The sequence below is a fragment of the Alosa pseudoharengus genome, unplaced genomic scaffold (assembly GCF_046254945.1).
Source record: "Alosa pseudoharengus isolate Yale_2024_CS ecotype anadromous, Long Island Sound unplaced genomic scaffold, YU_APseudo_1.1 YU_APseudo_1.1_scf_14, whole genome shotgun sequence".
Lineage (NCBI taxonomy): Eukaryota > Metazoa > Chordata > Actinopteri > Clupeiformes > Clupeidae > Alosa > Alosa pseudoharengus.
Genome location: NW_027468609.1, coordinates 29,794,760 through 29,813,758, shown reverse-complemented (window position 1 = coordinate 29,813,758; position 18,999 = coordinate 29,794,760). Strand labels below are relative to the sequence as shown.

General features: G+C 39.7%; 1 protein-coding gene across 1 annotated transcript; it reads right to left on the bottom strand.

The window, feature by feature from the left end:
• Positions 1–12,474: 12,474 nt before the first annotated feature.
• On the bottom strand, positions 12,475–15,193 carry slc26a1 (solute carrier family 26 member 1). Its single transcript, XM_076283320.1, has 2 exons — positions 14,567–15,193; positions 12,475–14,430 (listed from the first exon to the last, which is right to left on the bottom strand). Exons 1-2 carry the CDS (start codon positions 15,191–15,193, stop codon positions 12,913–12,915), a joined length of 2,145 nt encoding a protein of 714 aa, XP_076139435.1. The 3' UTR covers positions 12,475–12,912.
• Positions 15,194–18,999: the final 3,806 nt, after the last annotated feature.

Here is an 18,999-nt window from a genome sequence, read left to right as displayed (position 1 = left end):
AGCCATGTGGCCCCTCTTGACATTAAACAGAGACACCCTCCCCTCCCCCAATGAAATGCTAATGTACTGGTTCTTTGTTTAACTTATACAAAAGTGACTAACTTGCATTGTAAGAAGAAGAAGGATAGAGAACTGAGGAAGAGAGGGAGAGGTTGATCCAACAGAGGCCATGGCCTCTGTGCCATGGCCTACACAGACCATAGACCATTTTTTACCCTCTCTGCTTGTAACAGAATAAACCTGATTCCTGAGTGTTCCTGAAGTTTGCCAGTCTAAGTTAATATTATAATTATTCACCACAATTACTTTCATGGAGGATCCAACCGCAGAGATAATATACTTTTGTCGCTGATTCTAAGACGTAGTCAGGGGGCCTATGTGGTTTCTGTGGGATTGAAATGTTAATTTTGGAGAGAGGTTGGACTGTTTTTAGAGGTCATTGAACATGGAGAAAAATGATGTCTCCATTTTTTATTTACCTGTTTTAACCCTATTTTTGTGAAATTGTATATTACACTATAATTAACACCATAAATGTCACCTAAATTATGTTGAATAAAGTTCACAAAACAGTTATTTTCTTATTTTCAACAGTATGATTGTATGTCAGTATTATGATTGTATGTCAAACAATTAGGAAAAGATCAATAACCAATCAGTTTCACCAAATACACTGCTGAAAGCAAAATCACAGAATCACAGATGAGACCTCAAACAACATTTAATTAATTTACATATACACAACATATTAGATCTCACCTCCACAATTTCCTCATCAAAATCTACAACTAGCCTACTAAACCCTATTCCTACTCACCTTCTTAAGACTGATCTCCTCTTCCTGGATAATGTTTTGCTCTAGATTATAAATAATTCTATCAGGGCATGTAGGCTACCGCAGTCGTTTAAGACATCTGTTTTAAAGCCCTCCCTCAAAATTTCTTGAATTTCCCCTAGGGATCAATAAAGTATCTATCTATCTATCTAAAAAACCTAGCCTTGTATCGATACTGGTACTCCTGGACCTCAGCGCTGCCTTTGACACCATAGACCATGATATACTACTTAGGCTTGAAAATTTGATAGGCATCAAAGACTCAGCACTCGCTTGGTTTAGATCATACCTTCCTAACCGTCAACAATTTGAACAGGTCCATAATAAACCATCTACCCATATTATGGTAAAATATGGAGTGCCTTAAGGCTCAGTACTGGGGCCCCTGTTGTTTAGCAGATGATACATAACTATACCTCTCCATAAAACCTGATGAATTAACCCCGTTAACCAAACTTGACACATGTATAAGAGATTTAAAGACATGGATGATGAATAATTCCTGCTTTTAAACTCAGATAAAACAGAAGGCATGGTTTTAGGTTCTAAAAAGATGAGGGATATCCTATCCACATCACAGGCTACATATAGTGATCTTCCACTGACCTCATCCACAAGTGTTAAAAACCTAGGAGTTATAATTGACCAGGACCTAGCACTAAGTAATCACATAAAACAGATCACCAAAACTTAATTTTTCCATTTAAGAAACATTTCAGAGATAAGGAAGTCCTTATGCCATCTCAAGGATAGACTATTGTAATGCTATTGTAATGCTATTATGCTGGCTGTAATTCAAAATGCAGCTGCTAACACACACAAAAATATGAACATATTTCCCCAATACTAGCATTTTTACACTGGCTACCTGTTAAAAGTCATTGACTTCAAAATATTACTTATAGTTCTTTGTTGGTTGCCTGCATTGAAAGAGGACACCTCATGAAGACGCTCTTTTGTCTGCTTCTGACAGAAGAAGCACTTATCTATGCTGGCAGCAGCTGCTGAACAAGTGTACAAAGTCCCTCTAGAAGGACTTGATGCAGTTGCAGGTGTTACTGCAGGTTCAGAAGATGGTCTATGTCTTTTCTGAAGACACTGAGTCCTGCCTGCTTCACATGATTTCTAGCGAATCTTAGCATGCTGCAGATGCTCACTGTTACAGGTGGATTTGTAGCAGTTCCTGTGCCAAACTGCTTTGTTCTGTTGTAAAAAAACTGCACTGTAACAATGTAATTGTTGGCTGATCTGTGACCCCCATCTCCAAACTCTCTCATGGACAAAAACAAGAAATTTGGCATATGTCTCTAGTGATGGGTCATTCACCAGTCCACATATATCTGCCACTGGATACATAGCCCATACCTGACTAACAGAAAGACACACCTCAGAATATAACCTAACTAGACTGTGCCACCATGAACTATGAAAATGTGCTTGCTAGAAGGCTAGAAGGTCACTAATATCACCAACCATGAAGAACAGAGCACTATGTGCTTCAGGTTATTCGATATTTTAAATTCTATCACTGCCAGCTATCAACAGCCAACTGTCACTGGAAGTCAGGGATGGATTACTGCACGGGCCTACCGGGCCCAAGCCAGGGGCCCAAGGAGTCAGGGGGCCCAAGCCATTGCATGAAATCATTGCCTCAATTTCAACACATCATATCAACACATAGGCTATGAATCTGATTGAATTAAAGTATTGGCCATCCCCAAAATGCACCAGAATACAGGAAATCACATCAAATAAATTAAAAACAATGTCCCCTGCAACAATTAGTGGGGGGCCCTTAATACATCTGGGCCCAGGGGCCTGAAAGTTCATAATCCGTCCATGCTGGTAGTGTCTCTCTTTCTCTTTCTCTCTCTTACACACACACACACACACACACACCTGTCTGTTTGTCTATCTGATCCTTTACCCTTTCTTTTCTTCACACTTACATAGGCTACGGAAGGCCTTACAGACTTCAGCTGGTACTATGCAGTGGTGGAATGTAACGAAGTACAAATACTTCGTTACTGTACTTAAGTACATTTTCCACGTATTTGTACTTTACTTAAGTAAAATTTATAGTGCATACTTTTGACTTTTACTTCGTTACATTTTACAGCAATTATCTGTACTTTTACTCCGCTACATTTCTACAACACCATCGTTCCTTTTTACGATACATTTTATGATCAGTTTTTTTTTTCTCTCTGACAAACACGTTTGTTTTACCAGGGGGCGGGGTTGCTACCAAAGATTCTGGAGCGCTACGTGCATTCTTAGAAACATAAGCTTCTAGTCTAGACCAGGCAAAGCGTGAGCTTGTAGCCATCCCATCTGCAGGCTATATTCACCAGACCCATGGCTACACTGTACATGCAACTGTGTTCTGTGCCTTTCTCTGTCTGTTATCTGCAGCGTTAGGGCCTCCTCTCCGATGAGATTGCTATCCGCGGATCAGCAAAGTTACAGGCTATGCCCATGCTTCTGTCACACGTCTGATCATTTGCGGCACAAATTAATGGTAGACTATTAATGAACCGGTGGCCGGAAAAAACGTAACATTTTCCAGATTAGGAAATATTCCTTAATTGTGTGTGATCAAATAAAGATGCATAGCCTACAATTGGGGGGTAGTAATGTGAACGCTCATTCAATGTCTATGCGTCTGCGCAAGTGAAACTGAACCTAATCATAAAGACACCTTTCTCAGCAACTTTTCTGTTCAATCAGCATAATTTGCATTACGATCCACCCGACGTTTCCCTTGTCTACCCCATTAACCTTCAGGCTCTCGTGTTTTGCTGAATGATATTACTCAGCAGATCACCCTAGTTAGATAACCAGAATTACAGTCTCTAGAATTGTAGGTCAGAATGTAAACTGGGTCACAGATGGTAAGCACAATTGCATTAGCTTAAAACTATCTAGTCGAGTATAACCTAAAACTAGCTTAATTAAAATGCCACAGCCCATACTGATTTTTCGTTTTAGAATATAGATATTAAGAGAATAAATCATTATGCAAATACTTTTACTTTTAATACTTAAAGTACATTTAAAAGCAGGTACTTTTTACTTTTACTTAAGTAGGGTTGTCATTGTGGTACTTTTACTTTTACTAAAGTAAATATTTCTCTGTGTATTTGTACTTTTACTTAAGTACTGAGTTTCAGTACTTCCTCCACCACTGGTACTATGTAAAAGTCTATTAAACTTGATTTAACAGAGATTTCTGCACTTTGTGCTCTGGGTGTAGACAAGAACTGACAGAGCAGGATAGGCCTACACTCCAGCACACTAATAGGCATAAATTGATAGTATTGAGAATTTTAGGCACAATTTCTTGTTAAAGAGATCAATCATCAGCCTAAAAATGTTTTATAATGTTGTATTGTTTATGTGGCCAACTTGTGCACACTACCTTGTAGAATATATTTGCTTTTTTGCACCAAACTCTATGCTATAATACCAGCAATGTGAGGTTTATGGACAAAACACCAAATTTGACCTTTTCTGAATTTGACCTTTGATTTGGGTCCTTCAAAATTTTTTTTTTTACTCTTAAGAACCCCTAGATATAATACTCTTCAAAAATTAACATGCAAATCCCACAAGCCCCCAAATTAGACATATAGGCCCCCCTACTAACGCCGCAGTTTTTTTTCTTTTTCTCATCGCTCTGGTGACAGCTCCCAGGTAAGGACGCTTTTTAATCTGCGTTTCTTTTGGTACTGAACGAAGGTATATATCTGTAAATCCGGGCGGTTCCTGCTAACCACAGTTTGGAACGGGCGTTAAGATATCGGAAAAGGCATTCTGAATGAGTAAAGAAATTTTTGGCAAAACCGTAACTTAATAGTGGACACAAATTTGTGCTTCCCCGATTTTGGCAACATTTTGGCAAAACCATAACTTAATAGTGGACACAAACTTGTGATTCCCCGATTTTGGCAAAACGTCGCACAAGACGAATTAATCCATATCTTGTAAATGGCCCGACATGTGTTGGATTACATTGGGTTCTATGAAACCCAATCCAAATTAGGGAGCCTCTTTAGTAGGTCTAAAGAGTAAATAGGTTAGCGAGTTTGCTAGGCAGCTCAATATTAACTGTGGTATATAGTGTGCAACCTATTTTTACGGGAACGGGAACGTTGGCCAGGTCCCAATAAGCTACGTAGTTTAAGCCCATTTTGTTTGCAGAACATTCATTCCTTCAATACCAAACAGAATATTAGACAGAACTTGGCGCTGCTGTTTTTGTTTTTATCACCAAGAGCGTATGAGCGGCTAGAATCCAAAGTGTTAAGCTAACGCTAGTCTTGTTTTGTTTTTGAGTAGATGTTTTGTTTTACATCTACACTCACGTATTAATAGACTGAGACTTTCAAGTGTGCAAACATAGCATAAGCTCAAGAGAGCATGGTTAGGCCTCTTTTAAGTACGCCTAACTAGCTGCTAACTAGCTAACTAACTGCCGCTAGGGGCGTCTAGATGTCTTTGTCTATGAGCTAACATGAGCACATGATGAAAATGCCTTAATCTTCCTGCAGCCCGTTTAAGTTGTCCTCCTGCTCCATGGAGCTGTGTGTGTCCGTGTGTGTCTACTAACAGTATGAATGAATGCGCGTGTGGGCCGGCCCTGTGTGTGTGATTTTTTTTTTAATTAATATTTTATTTCTTTATATAATATGTGTTTGTTTCCATTTTTTGTTTCCTGTGGTCCTGGCAGGACATGGCAGGACAAACGAAAACAGAAGTCCTTCTGTTTTGAAATGTTTGAGTGAGGAATTGTTGCAAAGTTTATAATCTTATCAGGATCAAGGACTTCAAGACCTTTATTTTATGTTCCACAGTATCAAGTAGTTTTTCTTTTCCTGTAACTTTTATTTCCCAGCTGAAATGGATTGATGTTTTAGGCCTTCTTGATGAGATACAATTTATTTTAAGTCTGATCTAATGATTCCTATTTTTTCTTCAGAAACAACATTTATTTGGTATAAAACAGGATTATCTGAAATGTTGAATGTTGAAATGATGCTCTCTTTGTTTTCTTGGGTCAAAAGTTTTCAAACAGTTGTTATCTGTTATCTCACCGCCTTTGTTTTTTTTAATCACCACTGTATCCTGTACCCAACCCCCCAGCCTCTCCCCCATGGACACAAAGGAGCTTCACTGGGGGAGACAAGAGGAGTGTTAGGAGGCCATTGTTTTGATTTCAACCATTTCTCTTTCCTTTATTTATTTTGTTTTTTGAGGGATACCTTTTGGGGTTTAACATTTTAAGACAGATTTTTATTTTTGCTTGTATGCCAATGGGAAATGTTTGCTACATGTTTACGCCGTGTTTGATGTGGGCAAATGTTCAATTGAGTGGATTCATACCCACAACTTGAGTTGTTTATGTTTGAAATTACCTTTTATTTGTTTTTAGTTGTGTATTTTCTTTTTCTTCATTCATATTGGGATCAGAATTTGTTATCTATAAAAAGGGGGAGATAGACGGTATTGACTTGAAACACTTTCTTCTCTAAGTTTACTGGTTTTATTGCTAAAATTGACCTTTTTAAATGTTTAATGTTTTGTTTTACTGACCCTCACTTCTAATGCAAAATCTCTTTAAAAGACAGGGATACCCTACCCACGTGAGTCTGTGGATTTTTCTTTTAAACATCTAAACTTAACCAAATTTTTAATTATTTTCTTTATATTGGCCTTTTGATAAATGTAAACCTATTCATTAATTGTTTTATTTGCTGTTGATCCGATGCAAATGTTTAGTCTCTGTTTGGAGGGAAATAGCCCTGAAGGGTGGAAAAAGACTGACCAGGTGCTGCTATGTTAGACGACCCATAGGTGTGACTGTCTCCAATTGAGAAACTGAAAACATTAGCATACTTTTGTTGACTTGTGAAACTGCATTCACAAGACACTGCTCGACTCTGTTTACACTCATGGTCATGTCTCTCCAAGTTGTTGTGAAACCACTCTCCAGTCTCTCCAGGTCTCTTTCATGCCAGAAGGGACAAAGGGAGGTGTGACATGCCTTTGTCTTCGACTACAGAACCAACCAGGCCATGCCACTGGACGAGGTTGATGGACCAGACAACTCCGCTCTGGGCTTAGGTACAGCCCAGAGCAGGAGCAGTGGGGGCCAGGCCATGTCATTGGACGAGACGAGACTGGACGACGCTCAGGAACCACAGGTCCGACGGAACCTGTGGCAGAACCAACTGCCATGACTCTGGAAGCAACAAAACTGGACTGACTGGAAGCAACGATCCACAAGACAAAGGATGTTACTTTGCTATAATGTATCCATGTGTCATTAAATGTAAATATATTCATGTTTGGTATCATTGTAATAGTCTCAGTACAAGGATTGTAATGATTTGATTGTGAGAATGTTTGAAATATTCTATAAGTGATATTTCTGATATATAAGATATCTCTCCTCATGCTCTTCAGATAAGAATGGGTAGGTGTGAAGTAGGTGTGAGTAGGTGTGTCTGATGCCAAATGGAGAACCAACCATGTGGGATTGTTTTGCCGCCAATTTCTTTCTTTGTTTAACTTATACAAAAGTGACTAACTTGCATTGTAAGAAGAAGAAGGATGGAGAACTGAGGAAGAGAGGGAGAGGTTGATCCAACAGAGGCCATGGCCTACACAGACCATAGACCATTTTTTACCCTCTCTGCTTGTAACAGAATAAACCTGATTCCTGAGTGTTCCTGAAGTTTGCCAGTCTAGGACTTCTGGTGAGACGCGCAGCGAGATGGTCGCCTCACACTGAGCTCTTACCAAAAGCCCTTTAATTGGCAGCTTATTCACTTGTTTCCTGCAACAAAGTTGTTAATTTAACATATTGGATAGTTTTGAATACTAGTATTGTGAAATGGCGTCGAAGAAAAGTGCAAGTTCGCCTGCAAAACAAGATTCATCGACTCGTTTTTGATCTACCCAGCCATCTTGAAGCTCACATACAAGGGGGATAAACTATCCTTTGATTCAGCAGAGGAGGCTGAACTGTTCTTCGCGGGACAAGGCGCCACTTCAACTCAACCGGTTGAGAATAAAGTCAGGTCTACAACTGCTAACGTTAGAGAATCCTTGCACTTCACAGACATGGAATGACTTCTAACAATTTCAACCCGTGTGATGCTTGAGTACAAACTTTTTCTGTAATAATTATGATGAACATCTTTTATGTTAGTTTAGTTGTATTTTGTTTTTCAGTATACAGTAATTTCTCAACTAGCTTGGGGGTTGCTGACTAGCAGCTAATATGTGGGTGTAGCTATTGTTTATGCACGTTAGCTGTCACCTCAAGCCTAGTGACACCTTAAGACTACAAAACAGGAGATATAAAATGATAGCTGCCTCATCAGATGGCACTAGCACCAAAGGGGTAACTGTGTTAATGAGACGTAATCTGAATATAAACATCATTAAGGTAAGATCAGATGCTTCAGGAAGGTTAGCATTCTGTTGTACCTCAATTGAAGGCAGGAAAGTAGCCTTTATTCGTATTTATGCCCCAACCATCTTTGACTATGCATTTTTTCAGTCCATTACAAAAGAGTTGTTAACTTCAGATGAATATCACTTGGTTATTGGCGCAGACATGAATACAGTTTTTGACAACACCCTAGATAGGTCTGCTACTGTCGCTACCCATACCCAGATAGCCTCTTCTAAGGCATTAGGTAATTTAGCAAAGGACCTGAATTTGGTGGACCTTTGGAGACTTCATAATCCTTCATCAAGAGATTACACATACTACTCTCCAAGCCATAAATCTTTTTCTAGGATAGACTACCTACTTATTTCTAGTGAATTGGTTTCTGCATCTTCCACCATGGATCTTCTCCCAAGGCATATTTCAGACCATAACCCTATTGCAGCGATATTTAGTTTTGGGAAAATTAAAAATAATAAGACTTCTAGATGGAGGTTTAATGAATTCATAGACATTAATAAGGGTAGTGTAGATAACCCAATGTTTTTATGGGCCTCCATAAAGGGATTCCTCAGGAACAATGCTATCAGTGGTACAATGCTATGCTTTTCATCTTACCTCAAGCATAATAGTTACGTCAGATTTCTGATTTGGAACAAAAATGCAAACAGCTAGAAAGTCAACTTAAAATTAATTATAGTAAAAACATAGAACATATAAGACATATCAAGCTGAACTAAACAATTTGCTACAACATAGAGTAGAGTATTTAATGCATATTACTAAGCACAAGTATTATTCACAAGGCAGCCGTCCAAGTCATCTTCTTGCCCTGACTCTTAAACATCAGGAGAAGAGCCGAACAATAGCATCCATAAAAAGAGATCAAGGAGACACTGTGACAACTACTCTAGATATAAATGAGTCTTTTCACATCCTTTTTTGCAAAACTGTACTCTAGCGATTGTCAGCCCTCTGAGAAGGATTATACAAATTTCTTTGACAACCTGAATCTTCCTACCCTTTCCACAGAAGATGCAGAACAACTTGACTTGCCTATCTCACTAGAAGAATTACATCTGGCACTAGGAAGTATGAAGAGAGGGCGTTCTCCAGGTCTTGATGGATTGCCGGTTGAGCTTTATTCAGCTTTATGGGAGATTTTAGGTCCTTTATGGCTGAATTCTATACATTTTGCTATTGAACAAGGGCATTTCCACAAAGACCTTAACACTGCACTTATTTCAGTCATCCCTAAACCAGACAAAGACCCTTCTGAATGTGCAAGCTACCGGCCAATATCATGCTGACCTTAAAATGTATTCCCGTGTATTAGCCTGCAGACTAGAGTCAGTATTGCCAGATCTAATACATCCAGACCAAACGGGATTCATGAAGGGCCGTTTGGCTGCAGACAACATTAGGCGACTAATTCACATTTTAGGTGAAGCACAGAAGATTCCCTCTTCTTGTGGCCTTCTCTTTCTTGATGCGGAGAAGGCCTTTGATAGGCTTGAATGGCAATACCTATGGCGTGTCCTTAAAGAATTTAAGTTTGGTCCTAAGTTTATTCAAATGATTCAGGTTTTGTATGCGAACCCTTCTGCTAGAGTCTGTATAGGAGGTGTAATTTCAAATTTGTTTACTATAAACCGTGGTACAAGACAGGGCTGCCCCTTGTCCCCTTTAATCTTTAATCTCTCTATAGAACCACTCGTAACTGTATATCTATTTCTCCTATTCAAATTGGCTCTTCTATTCACACAGTGTCAATGTATGCAGACGATACATTAATCTATATGTCAGATGTACAGAACTCTCTTCCCAACACTATTAATGTGTTAAATATGTTTGGTGCACTATCCGGTTTTAAAATTAATCTTTCTAAATCTGCCTTGATGTTAGTTAACAGAGATAGAAGTCAGCTAGTTTTACCTACTAATATTGTAATTACCAAAGAGGTCAAATATCTAGGGGTGCTAATTCAAACATCGGTCACAGCCATAACGTAACTGAACTACACCAATGTTTTAAGAAAGGTTGAGGCGGATACAAAAAGATGGTCTGCTCTCCCTGCATCTGTCCCGTCTCGCATAGCAGTAGTGAAAATGAATATTTTACCACGCATTAATTTCATCTCCTCTATGCTGCCACTATCTCCGCCGAAGGATTACTGGTCCAAGGTTGACTCACTACTCACTAAATATATTTCGAATGGGAGACGACCACGTATAAAACGCACCACACTACAACATAACAAACTAGAAGGAGGCTGGGCACTTCCTAACTTTAAATACTATCACTGGGCATTTACCATGCGCCCACTGAAGCAGTGGCTGGATCCAAATTCTATATCACCATGGCAGATAATAGAGCAAGACATAATTGCTCCCATTAGGCTTAAGGATTTTCTGTTTTCTGGTCTCTCCATTAAACATTGTACATTGAGGTATGGCCCAGTATTGACATACATGCTTCAAACATTTAGAAAAGTTGAGAAACTTGTGGGGTTTACATCGAAATGGCATAAATCATCTCCTGTTTGGCGTAACAATCTGGAAATAAGCCATTCACTCAAGGTTTATGGGCAGAGAAGGGTATATGGGTCATTGGAGACTTAAATGGTAGTCACTCGTTACTAAGCTTTAATGAGTTGGTTTCACTTTATGATATCCCTAGACATTCCTTATTCTTTTACTTCAGACTTAGGTCAGCTCTTAACGCACACAAGGTTGTATGGGGCTCAGAGATGAAAGAGCATCGTCTAGTCAGTTGGATACAAGTGGCCCCTAAAAGCGTTGTCTCTTTTCTTTTCTTCTCTCATATTTGTCTCCTAAGCCTAGTACATTGGCATGGGATCCTAAGCCTAGTACATTGGCATGGGATCCTAAGCCTAGTGCATTGGCATGGGATCCTAAGCCTAGTACATTGGCATGGGATCCTAAGCCTAGTACATTGGCATGGGATCCTAAGCCTAGTACATTGGCATGGGATCGTTCAATGGCACTCAGAGGTAGAGAAATAGACTGGGAAGCAAGCTGGGATAACATATGTAGCTCCTCTCATAATCCTAATCATCAGTTTATTCATATGAAGAAATCTCATAGAGCTTATCAGAGTCAGGCACTTAATCGGTCAAGCTCCACATCCATTTTGTACTTTGTGCTCTCAAAATGCTTTGGGGACTTTTATGCATATAATGTGGGACTGCCCTAAGATTTATGATTTTTGGAATAAGGTGTTACAGTCATTGTCTGATCTCATTGATATTCAGCTTCCTGTGGATCCTGTTTTACACCTTCTCAATGATGACTCTAAACTTGAATGCATGAATGAAAGGTCCAAAATTTGGTTAGCTGGTCTAACAGCAGCCAAAAAGATCATTGTTCAAGTTTGGGTTCCACCCCACAACCTAGCCCATAAGCATTGGCTGAATACATTCTTAGAGATTCTTTTTCTTGAACTTTCTTCTGCCAAGATTAATGGCGCTACTCCTCGGACAATACAAACTTGGAGCAATGGAATTGCCAGAGTCCAAGACATTTTACTGGAGAGAAACTAAGTGGACTGTTCTACACTGACTGTGCTACACTGATAGTTGTGTTGTATTCCATGTGGTAGGGGGGGAGGGGGTGGGGGGTATGTTTGGGTTTGTTTGGGTTTGTGTATCTGTATTGTAACAATGCCTTTCATATATGTTGTTACCCACCAAATACAATAAAAAATGAGTAAAAAAAAAAAAAAAGAAGTTTGCCAGTCTAAGTTAATATTAAGTAATTATTCACCACAATTACTTTCAGAATAATATTGTCAAGCCTATTCTTTGCCTCCAAAAACAAGCTTTTACCTGCTGACATTTTGGTTTATTGTTTGATCTACTGTTCAGATCAAATAGGCCTGTAGGTTTAGAATATGCTGTATTTGAATACTTTATTGTAATTTTCTGCATTTATGTGTTTGTGTAATGTATTTGAGACAACAGCCTTCCAGCTCTGAGGGTGGATTTTTTATATGCATCATTTTTGTCACATATCCAACAAAACACATGGTCACAGAAATAACAAAAAGGCCTTTCTTCAGGGGCCATGAGATGACATTTAGTTTCTAGGCTAGGTATCAAAATATGGCATGTCTATAAATAAGATTTGTATCAAGTACATAAAGTATACCCCCCTTATTAGACATTCTCTGGTATACCTATATGTATACAACAAGTATAACAATGTAGTTTTTGATTAAGATACCCAAGCGTAGACAAATATGCTTAAACAAATATTACTGACATAAAAAGTGTGTCGGGTTTAACTTCTTTTAAAAAATGAATCCTCAAATTCAAATTTCATTCTCATTTTTCTATTCTCTTCTGATCTATATAGTTTTTTCTCTCATTCAGTGCACTGAAATTCACAGAAACAGACATTCAGTAAAGCAAGGGAATATCACTTTAAAGTGAAATATGGTATTTAAAGCTATTGTGTTTTTAAAATCATTCATTTAAAGTGATATTTAAATATCCCATTCACAGATAGCTTGTGGATGACCATTGGCATCAGTATATCTCTTAACTTCTCCAATGAAACATATACCACATGCTGATTCTCGCGACCCATGTTATTTATACAGGTGTATTGCCTGCTGCTTCTGCTGTTGGAACACCACTGGCAAAAAACACAGCACTGTGAACCGTATGAAACAATAAGCTGGGCATGTCCTTGTCAGCCGGCCCAAAAAAGGCTACTCGCTTCAGTGAGTCTATGACTGAAGTATTGCAGCATGCTAAGAGAACTGTGACACCAATTTCTTTATACTCTTTCACTACATTTTTAAACGTGGTCATCCCAGTGGAGTCAATAAAGGGCATGTATGAACAATCTATGATGATAGTATGGAATTCTAGGTCATTGTGAATGAGTTCTATACTAACTTCACCATTCGCTTGGTCCGCTTTTTTACTCTGTTTTGCCGACAAATCTTTTTTTGCTGCTTTCCTCCTCCTGGTCACTTCAAGGAATGGTTCGAGTCCAACAGTTTTGTACAAGGACTTCAAAAAGATTTGCTTGTTGGCATAGTACAAAGGTGACTGAAAGCGGAAAATTTTGACCTTGGGGATGGTCTGTAGATTTTGGTACTCCTCTGTGTCTTCATAATGGCAGGAGTTGTTGACCTGACCAAGTAGAGACACTTGGGGATGTTGGGTTTGTGCCACGACACACATCAGGGAGAACACCACCCCAACAAGCAATCCCAGCTCCACACTTATGAGCGCCGTTGATGCCATGGTCACGATCCAGACGATGGCGTCCATTTTGCTGACACGCCACATGTTGGGCAGATCCCTGAATTTGCGAAGAGCACCCCTCAGGCTCACAATGATGATGCAGGCCAAAACACACTTCTGCAATGCATAGAAAAAAGGGGCAAAGAAGAGCAGGACTAATAGGACAACAAAGGCACTCACAACACTGGACACTTGTGTTTGGCATCCTGTAGAGTCCTTCACCATGGTCTTAGCCAGGGCAGCACTGGTAGTGAAGCTATAGAAGAAGGAAGGGATGATGTTGCAACAGCCAATAGCTATCATCTCTTGGTTGGGCCTAACTGTATATCCATGCTTTTTGGCAAACATCTCCGATAGGGAGACTGTAAAAGCAAAGCTAATGACTGCTAGCGGGATTGCGTCGAACACAACCCGGGACATCATGTCTACACTAGGGACCTTTGGCTGGATGAAGCCTGTGGGGATTGCCCCGGAAATACTGGAGCTGTACGTTCCATGGAAGTCAGCGAAATGGGATGCTACGGTTGCACCTGCGACCACCACAAGCTCAGTGGGAAGTGGTATTTTCAGGCGGCCCTTAAACCGCTCTTGGATCTCTTTGCCAGCCACCAGGATGCTAATGCAAATGGCACTTGTTATCATGTCACAGAAGTTGGTCTTGTGAATGTTCTTGAAGATGTTGATCCAGGTGACTACCACAGTGCCGTAGCCTTGGTAACGAGGGATCTTCAGTCCCAGAAGGTACTTGGCCTGGACAGTGAGGATTGTACACGAGGCACCAGTGGCGAAGCCATCAAGCATTGGCCCAGAGAGGTAGACTGAGACAAATCCCAGCCTTAACACAGCCATCAACACCTGCATACATACAAGTGAGAATAACAACAGGGTGGTCATTTATTAAGCTTGCAGAAATGGATAGTGCTGATGGCTGGTTAGTTATGTGTACAGAATGGAGAGTAAAGTACTGATAGTATTTAGAAGATGCCCATACCTGATAAACCCCAGCAAGTAAAGTTAGTGCAGTAGCAATTCCGATAGCGTAGCATTCTTTCCCACACTCCATGTCCAACACTCTTAATGTTGAGACATTCATAACACCACTGTAGGAATCCTCTGTGAAGTTCAGTGCATTACCACCAGCTGGTCCCTGTTTAGCGTCCTCATTCAGATCAAAGCCCGCCAGGTAGACCTCTCGGTCTACCACCTGGCCAACCATGAGGCTCATCAGGCTGAAGATGCCAACTGACACATGCCTGGAGGTGCCCATCAGGAAATAGATGATGTTGGCAAAAAATGATGTGTACAGGCCATAGATGGGCTCCAGCCCTGCCAGTAGGCAGTAGGCGATTGCTTGGGGGACAAGAATGATGCCCACTATGAGGCCAGACATGAGATCGCCCCAAACATACTCTTTTAGCTTGTATTTTGGCAGCCATAGCACTACAGGGAAGAGTCCAGTCAATGCACCCTTTAACCTGGGCACGGAGCAGGTTAAGCTTCTGCCTACTTTGGACTTTATCACTTCGAGAGGGGCTTTGCGTTGTCGGACTCTTCTCTCCAGAGGTCCTATCACGGATGATTTGGTGTCCTCCATATTGTCTGGTGAGAGCGAACCCATGGGGTAATGGGGTTTTCAGCCAAGCTCCTGAAATGAAAAAAAGCATTCAGAGAAGGCTTTAATCTTTTATGAGGGATTGAAACCATTTAATGATAATCATGGCTTCATTTACACAGGCATTTAGAGCCATTACCAAAAGGTGTTATCCTGTTTGATCATTGTTGCCTGAGACAAAAAATACAATGATCCCAGACAAATTCAGTGATTAATTCTGTAATCTATTTACAGTTGAATAAAAGATAAACCATTAAACAATGACACATTTGATTTTTGCAAGTTACAGGTCCTTGCCATGACAGACTAGTTAAACTTTCATAAAATGGAACACCATTGTAAATTTTATTGTCATGTCTCTTTTTCCGCAATCCTTTATTACATGGTATCCTAGCACTTGAGGTCTTTGAGTTTTATTGATGCTGAGAAAAAATATGGTTGACACAAGTATGTAATGCAGATTTTACTGCCAGGGGGATTTTGCAGAGTAAAGTTTAGATAGCGAGCAAAAGGTTGCGCAATCACTGTGTGCTCAGGGGAATAAAATAAATAGGGATGAGACACAACAATGCGAGATGGTATCATTCTAAATGATGATAATGACTATAGGGGGGAAAACTTCTGACATGAGTTTCCAAGTTTCCTCTTATAGTTGCAAGGAATGCATTTGACTTCACAGAGGAAAATGAGCTAGTTCCACATAGTAATACAAACATCTATATGCAGTGAGCAAATTTTTGCATTCTTTTTAAACACTTAAGACGTGGCTGTTGTGACCTGACCTTAACAGTTTCAGACAGATACTTTCAAAACAAACTAACAAAACACAGAATGCAGAAACCAGAACTTTGTGAAATGTTAAACTTTGATATATAAGGACAAACATCCCAAAGCAATAGGGCCTAACCCATAAACAAATGTGGTAGTTTATTAACAAAAACAATGACTCACCCTAAAGTCAAGGTAGTTGATAGTGTTCTGGTGGCAGACGAAAAATGTCCATTAAGTCCTACCACAGTAGACAGATGTAGTGCGACTATACAGTCATGGAGTAAACCTTATGTTTCCCTCTCTCTCAAAACCAAAAAAAGGGAAGTCTTTAATCATGCAAAGATGTTTCTGATAGGCTGAATGAACAAGGGGTGGATCAGAGGTGTATGCTTCGTGTGAAGTATAATGGCTATTTATTTGTGGAGCTCTGGCTTGAGCAATATAGTGAGGAACAGGGCAGCATGGGTAGAGAGAAAAGTCAATCTTTGACTGGCTGGGTGGAAGTGGGAGGGTAAGGAGTGGGTGTGTGACTTAGCTCTCATGCACAAACACTCTTTCTCTCTCCCTCACAGAGAAAATGTCCTGCAGATGCACACAGTTTGTTCTTCACCTTACCACATTCTTTTCAATACTGATTGACGTTTTGCTGAGTAATTTTTAAGAGGATGTTTTCCTCAAAGCGTAATTCATTGTGTCCCCTCTGTCAATGAATCTGCTAATTGGATAGCTAACAGGCCAACACAATATCATGAATGTTGTGTTAGAAGAGTTCCTGTTGTTGCTCATAGATATACAGAACCCTGGAGGTGTCATTGCAAGATATTTTTTGTGTATATCGAGAAAATTGGTGCTCATTTTACTAAATTGTGTGCTCATTTTACTAAATTGTGCTCTATTGACTAGATGTGCGCACAGTTTACTTAATAGTGTGCATGTTCTACTAAGCAGTGTGCTCAATTGACTAAATTGTGCTTTCATTTGAAATTTTGCAACAATCTAGTAAAATTACATCACAAGTAAGTAAAAAGAGCGCACACTTTAGTAAAATGAGTGCACATTCTCTCGATATACAAACATATCTTGCAACGACACCTCCTGGGCTCTGTACTGATAGGTTATTCGTCTGCCCAATACTATTTCTGAAGAGTCCCTCAGAATTTGAGAGACAAACCAGATATGGAAAAAAACATGTGCAGTGTAAAGATATAGATACGTATGGATACTGTTATTTGTTTCAGGGCAATTCCATGGAAAATTACATTTTTGATAACATCCATAATGGCGATAAAATGTGATAGTATATGGTATGATGTAAATGATTACATGAAATCTGAGCATTTGCTGTTTTTGGATGAAGAATGTACATGAGAAAAAATGCACAAAAAATGAATGTTATCATTCACATCATACAAATGGCAAGACATTTCACTGGCGTTATGGATGTGACAAAAAGTCAATTTTCCGTGGAATTGCCCTTCATTGTCTTAAAGCTCAGTGCACTTGCAGATCAAAATCAGCATTTCTGGGATTAGTTAAGCCATTCTGACTTTTTGATCTTTAGTTGATTTGTAACCCCATTTTCGTGGGCATGGGGGCTTATTGCATGGGGGCTTATTGCATTATGCATGCACTGACAATGCTGTGATGTTGGACAAGAGGAATGGGTTTTGATTCATTGTATGTCACATGGTTCAATCTTATGATGTTAAGGGGAATCGGTTACCATTTCTAAAGCATAAAATCCAGTGTACGTGCTGTTTCTACCTTCACAATACTTCAGCAATCTAGCCACCACAATATTCATGTTACAATTGTATGGGGAAAATGTTGAGATGTAGTCATGCTTGAGATGTATGGGGTCTATTCTCATATAGAATAGAGAGAGCCAAGACAATCACAAGACACAAAATAGTATTTGTTTCCCAGTATTCCCTCGTATATGTACACAATGACACAATTGTCACAGATGGGTATTGAAGGATATATAGCACCAGTGTATCTAACTTTATATAGTCATAGTGTGTTCATTGTTTCAAATGTAGGCAAGTGCTATGGTAGAAAATTTAGCTTGAAGATGGAGGGTCGGAGGACTTCAGAAAAGCCAAATGAGATGCCTGTGTTTTACTGATAAATGTTATTGGTTACTGTTTTATTAGCTGTTATCATGTATTATTGCCATGTGTGGCTAAGGTAAATAAAACAGGTCAAATGTATATGTGTTAGTTAGGAAGCAATGGCTATCCTCACATTTGGTTACACTTATTCATTTAGAAGATGTGATATTTAAGTCAGCGTTCATTACAGAAAGCTTACAAATGTTCTCAATTATGCACATCATAGATACCACTCTAATTATGAATGCCAAACCCCCATTTATTGACAGAATAAGCTGTAAAAACACAATTGGGTCATTGTTTGGCTAAGCCTCTATGGAGGGCTCCATCATGGCTCTACAGATTTCCATTGGCTTTGGACCATCCTCGTCTCATTTTCTTATGAGCATAAAAGGCACCATGGATCATAGCATTAGTGTAATTTTGAAACACCTTACTGATAGGAGAGTGAACTCACCCGCATGACTGGAGCATGTATAAAGGGTAGAGAATGCATCTTCCATGCCTTCCCTCCCAGAGTCTTCCGGTGAGCGGTGGCTGGAGGAATTGAGCAAGGGATTGTGGGAAAACACATCTCACATAAGCCTCAGCCACAGCCAATCACTGACAGGCTGACAGAAAAGGGAGGGGTGTGTGTGATTTTGTGTTTGTGTGTGTCGGGTGGGGAGGCAGGGGGGGGTGGTGATGGCTGCTTTGTCTCTATGGCAACAGAGCCCCCCTGCTATGTCAGAGAGAGAGAGAGAGGGAGCTAAAATGGGTCTTTATGGGTCAGCACAGATTCAGATTCAGCCCAGATTCTGTGTATAAGGAAGATAAGAGGGGCTAATGAGAAATATGTGTCCTGACATATTTTGGCAAAAGAGAGGCGCTAATTCTTGTGCTGATTAACACAGAAATTCCTCTGCTTGTAATGCTAATGTCTATGCA

Coding starts and splice junctions, on each gene's coding strand:
- slc26a1 (XM_076283320.1), bottom strand. CDS start 15,193: ATGGGTTCGCTCTCACCAGACAATATGGAGGACACCAAATCATCCGTG. Junction 14,431..14,566: donor TACTTGCTGGGGTTTATCAG/GTATGGGCATCT, acceptor GTATGTATGCAG/GTGTTGATGGCTGTGTTAAG.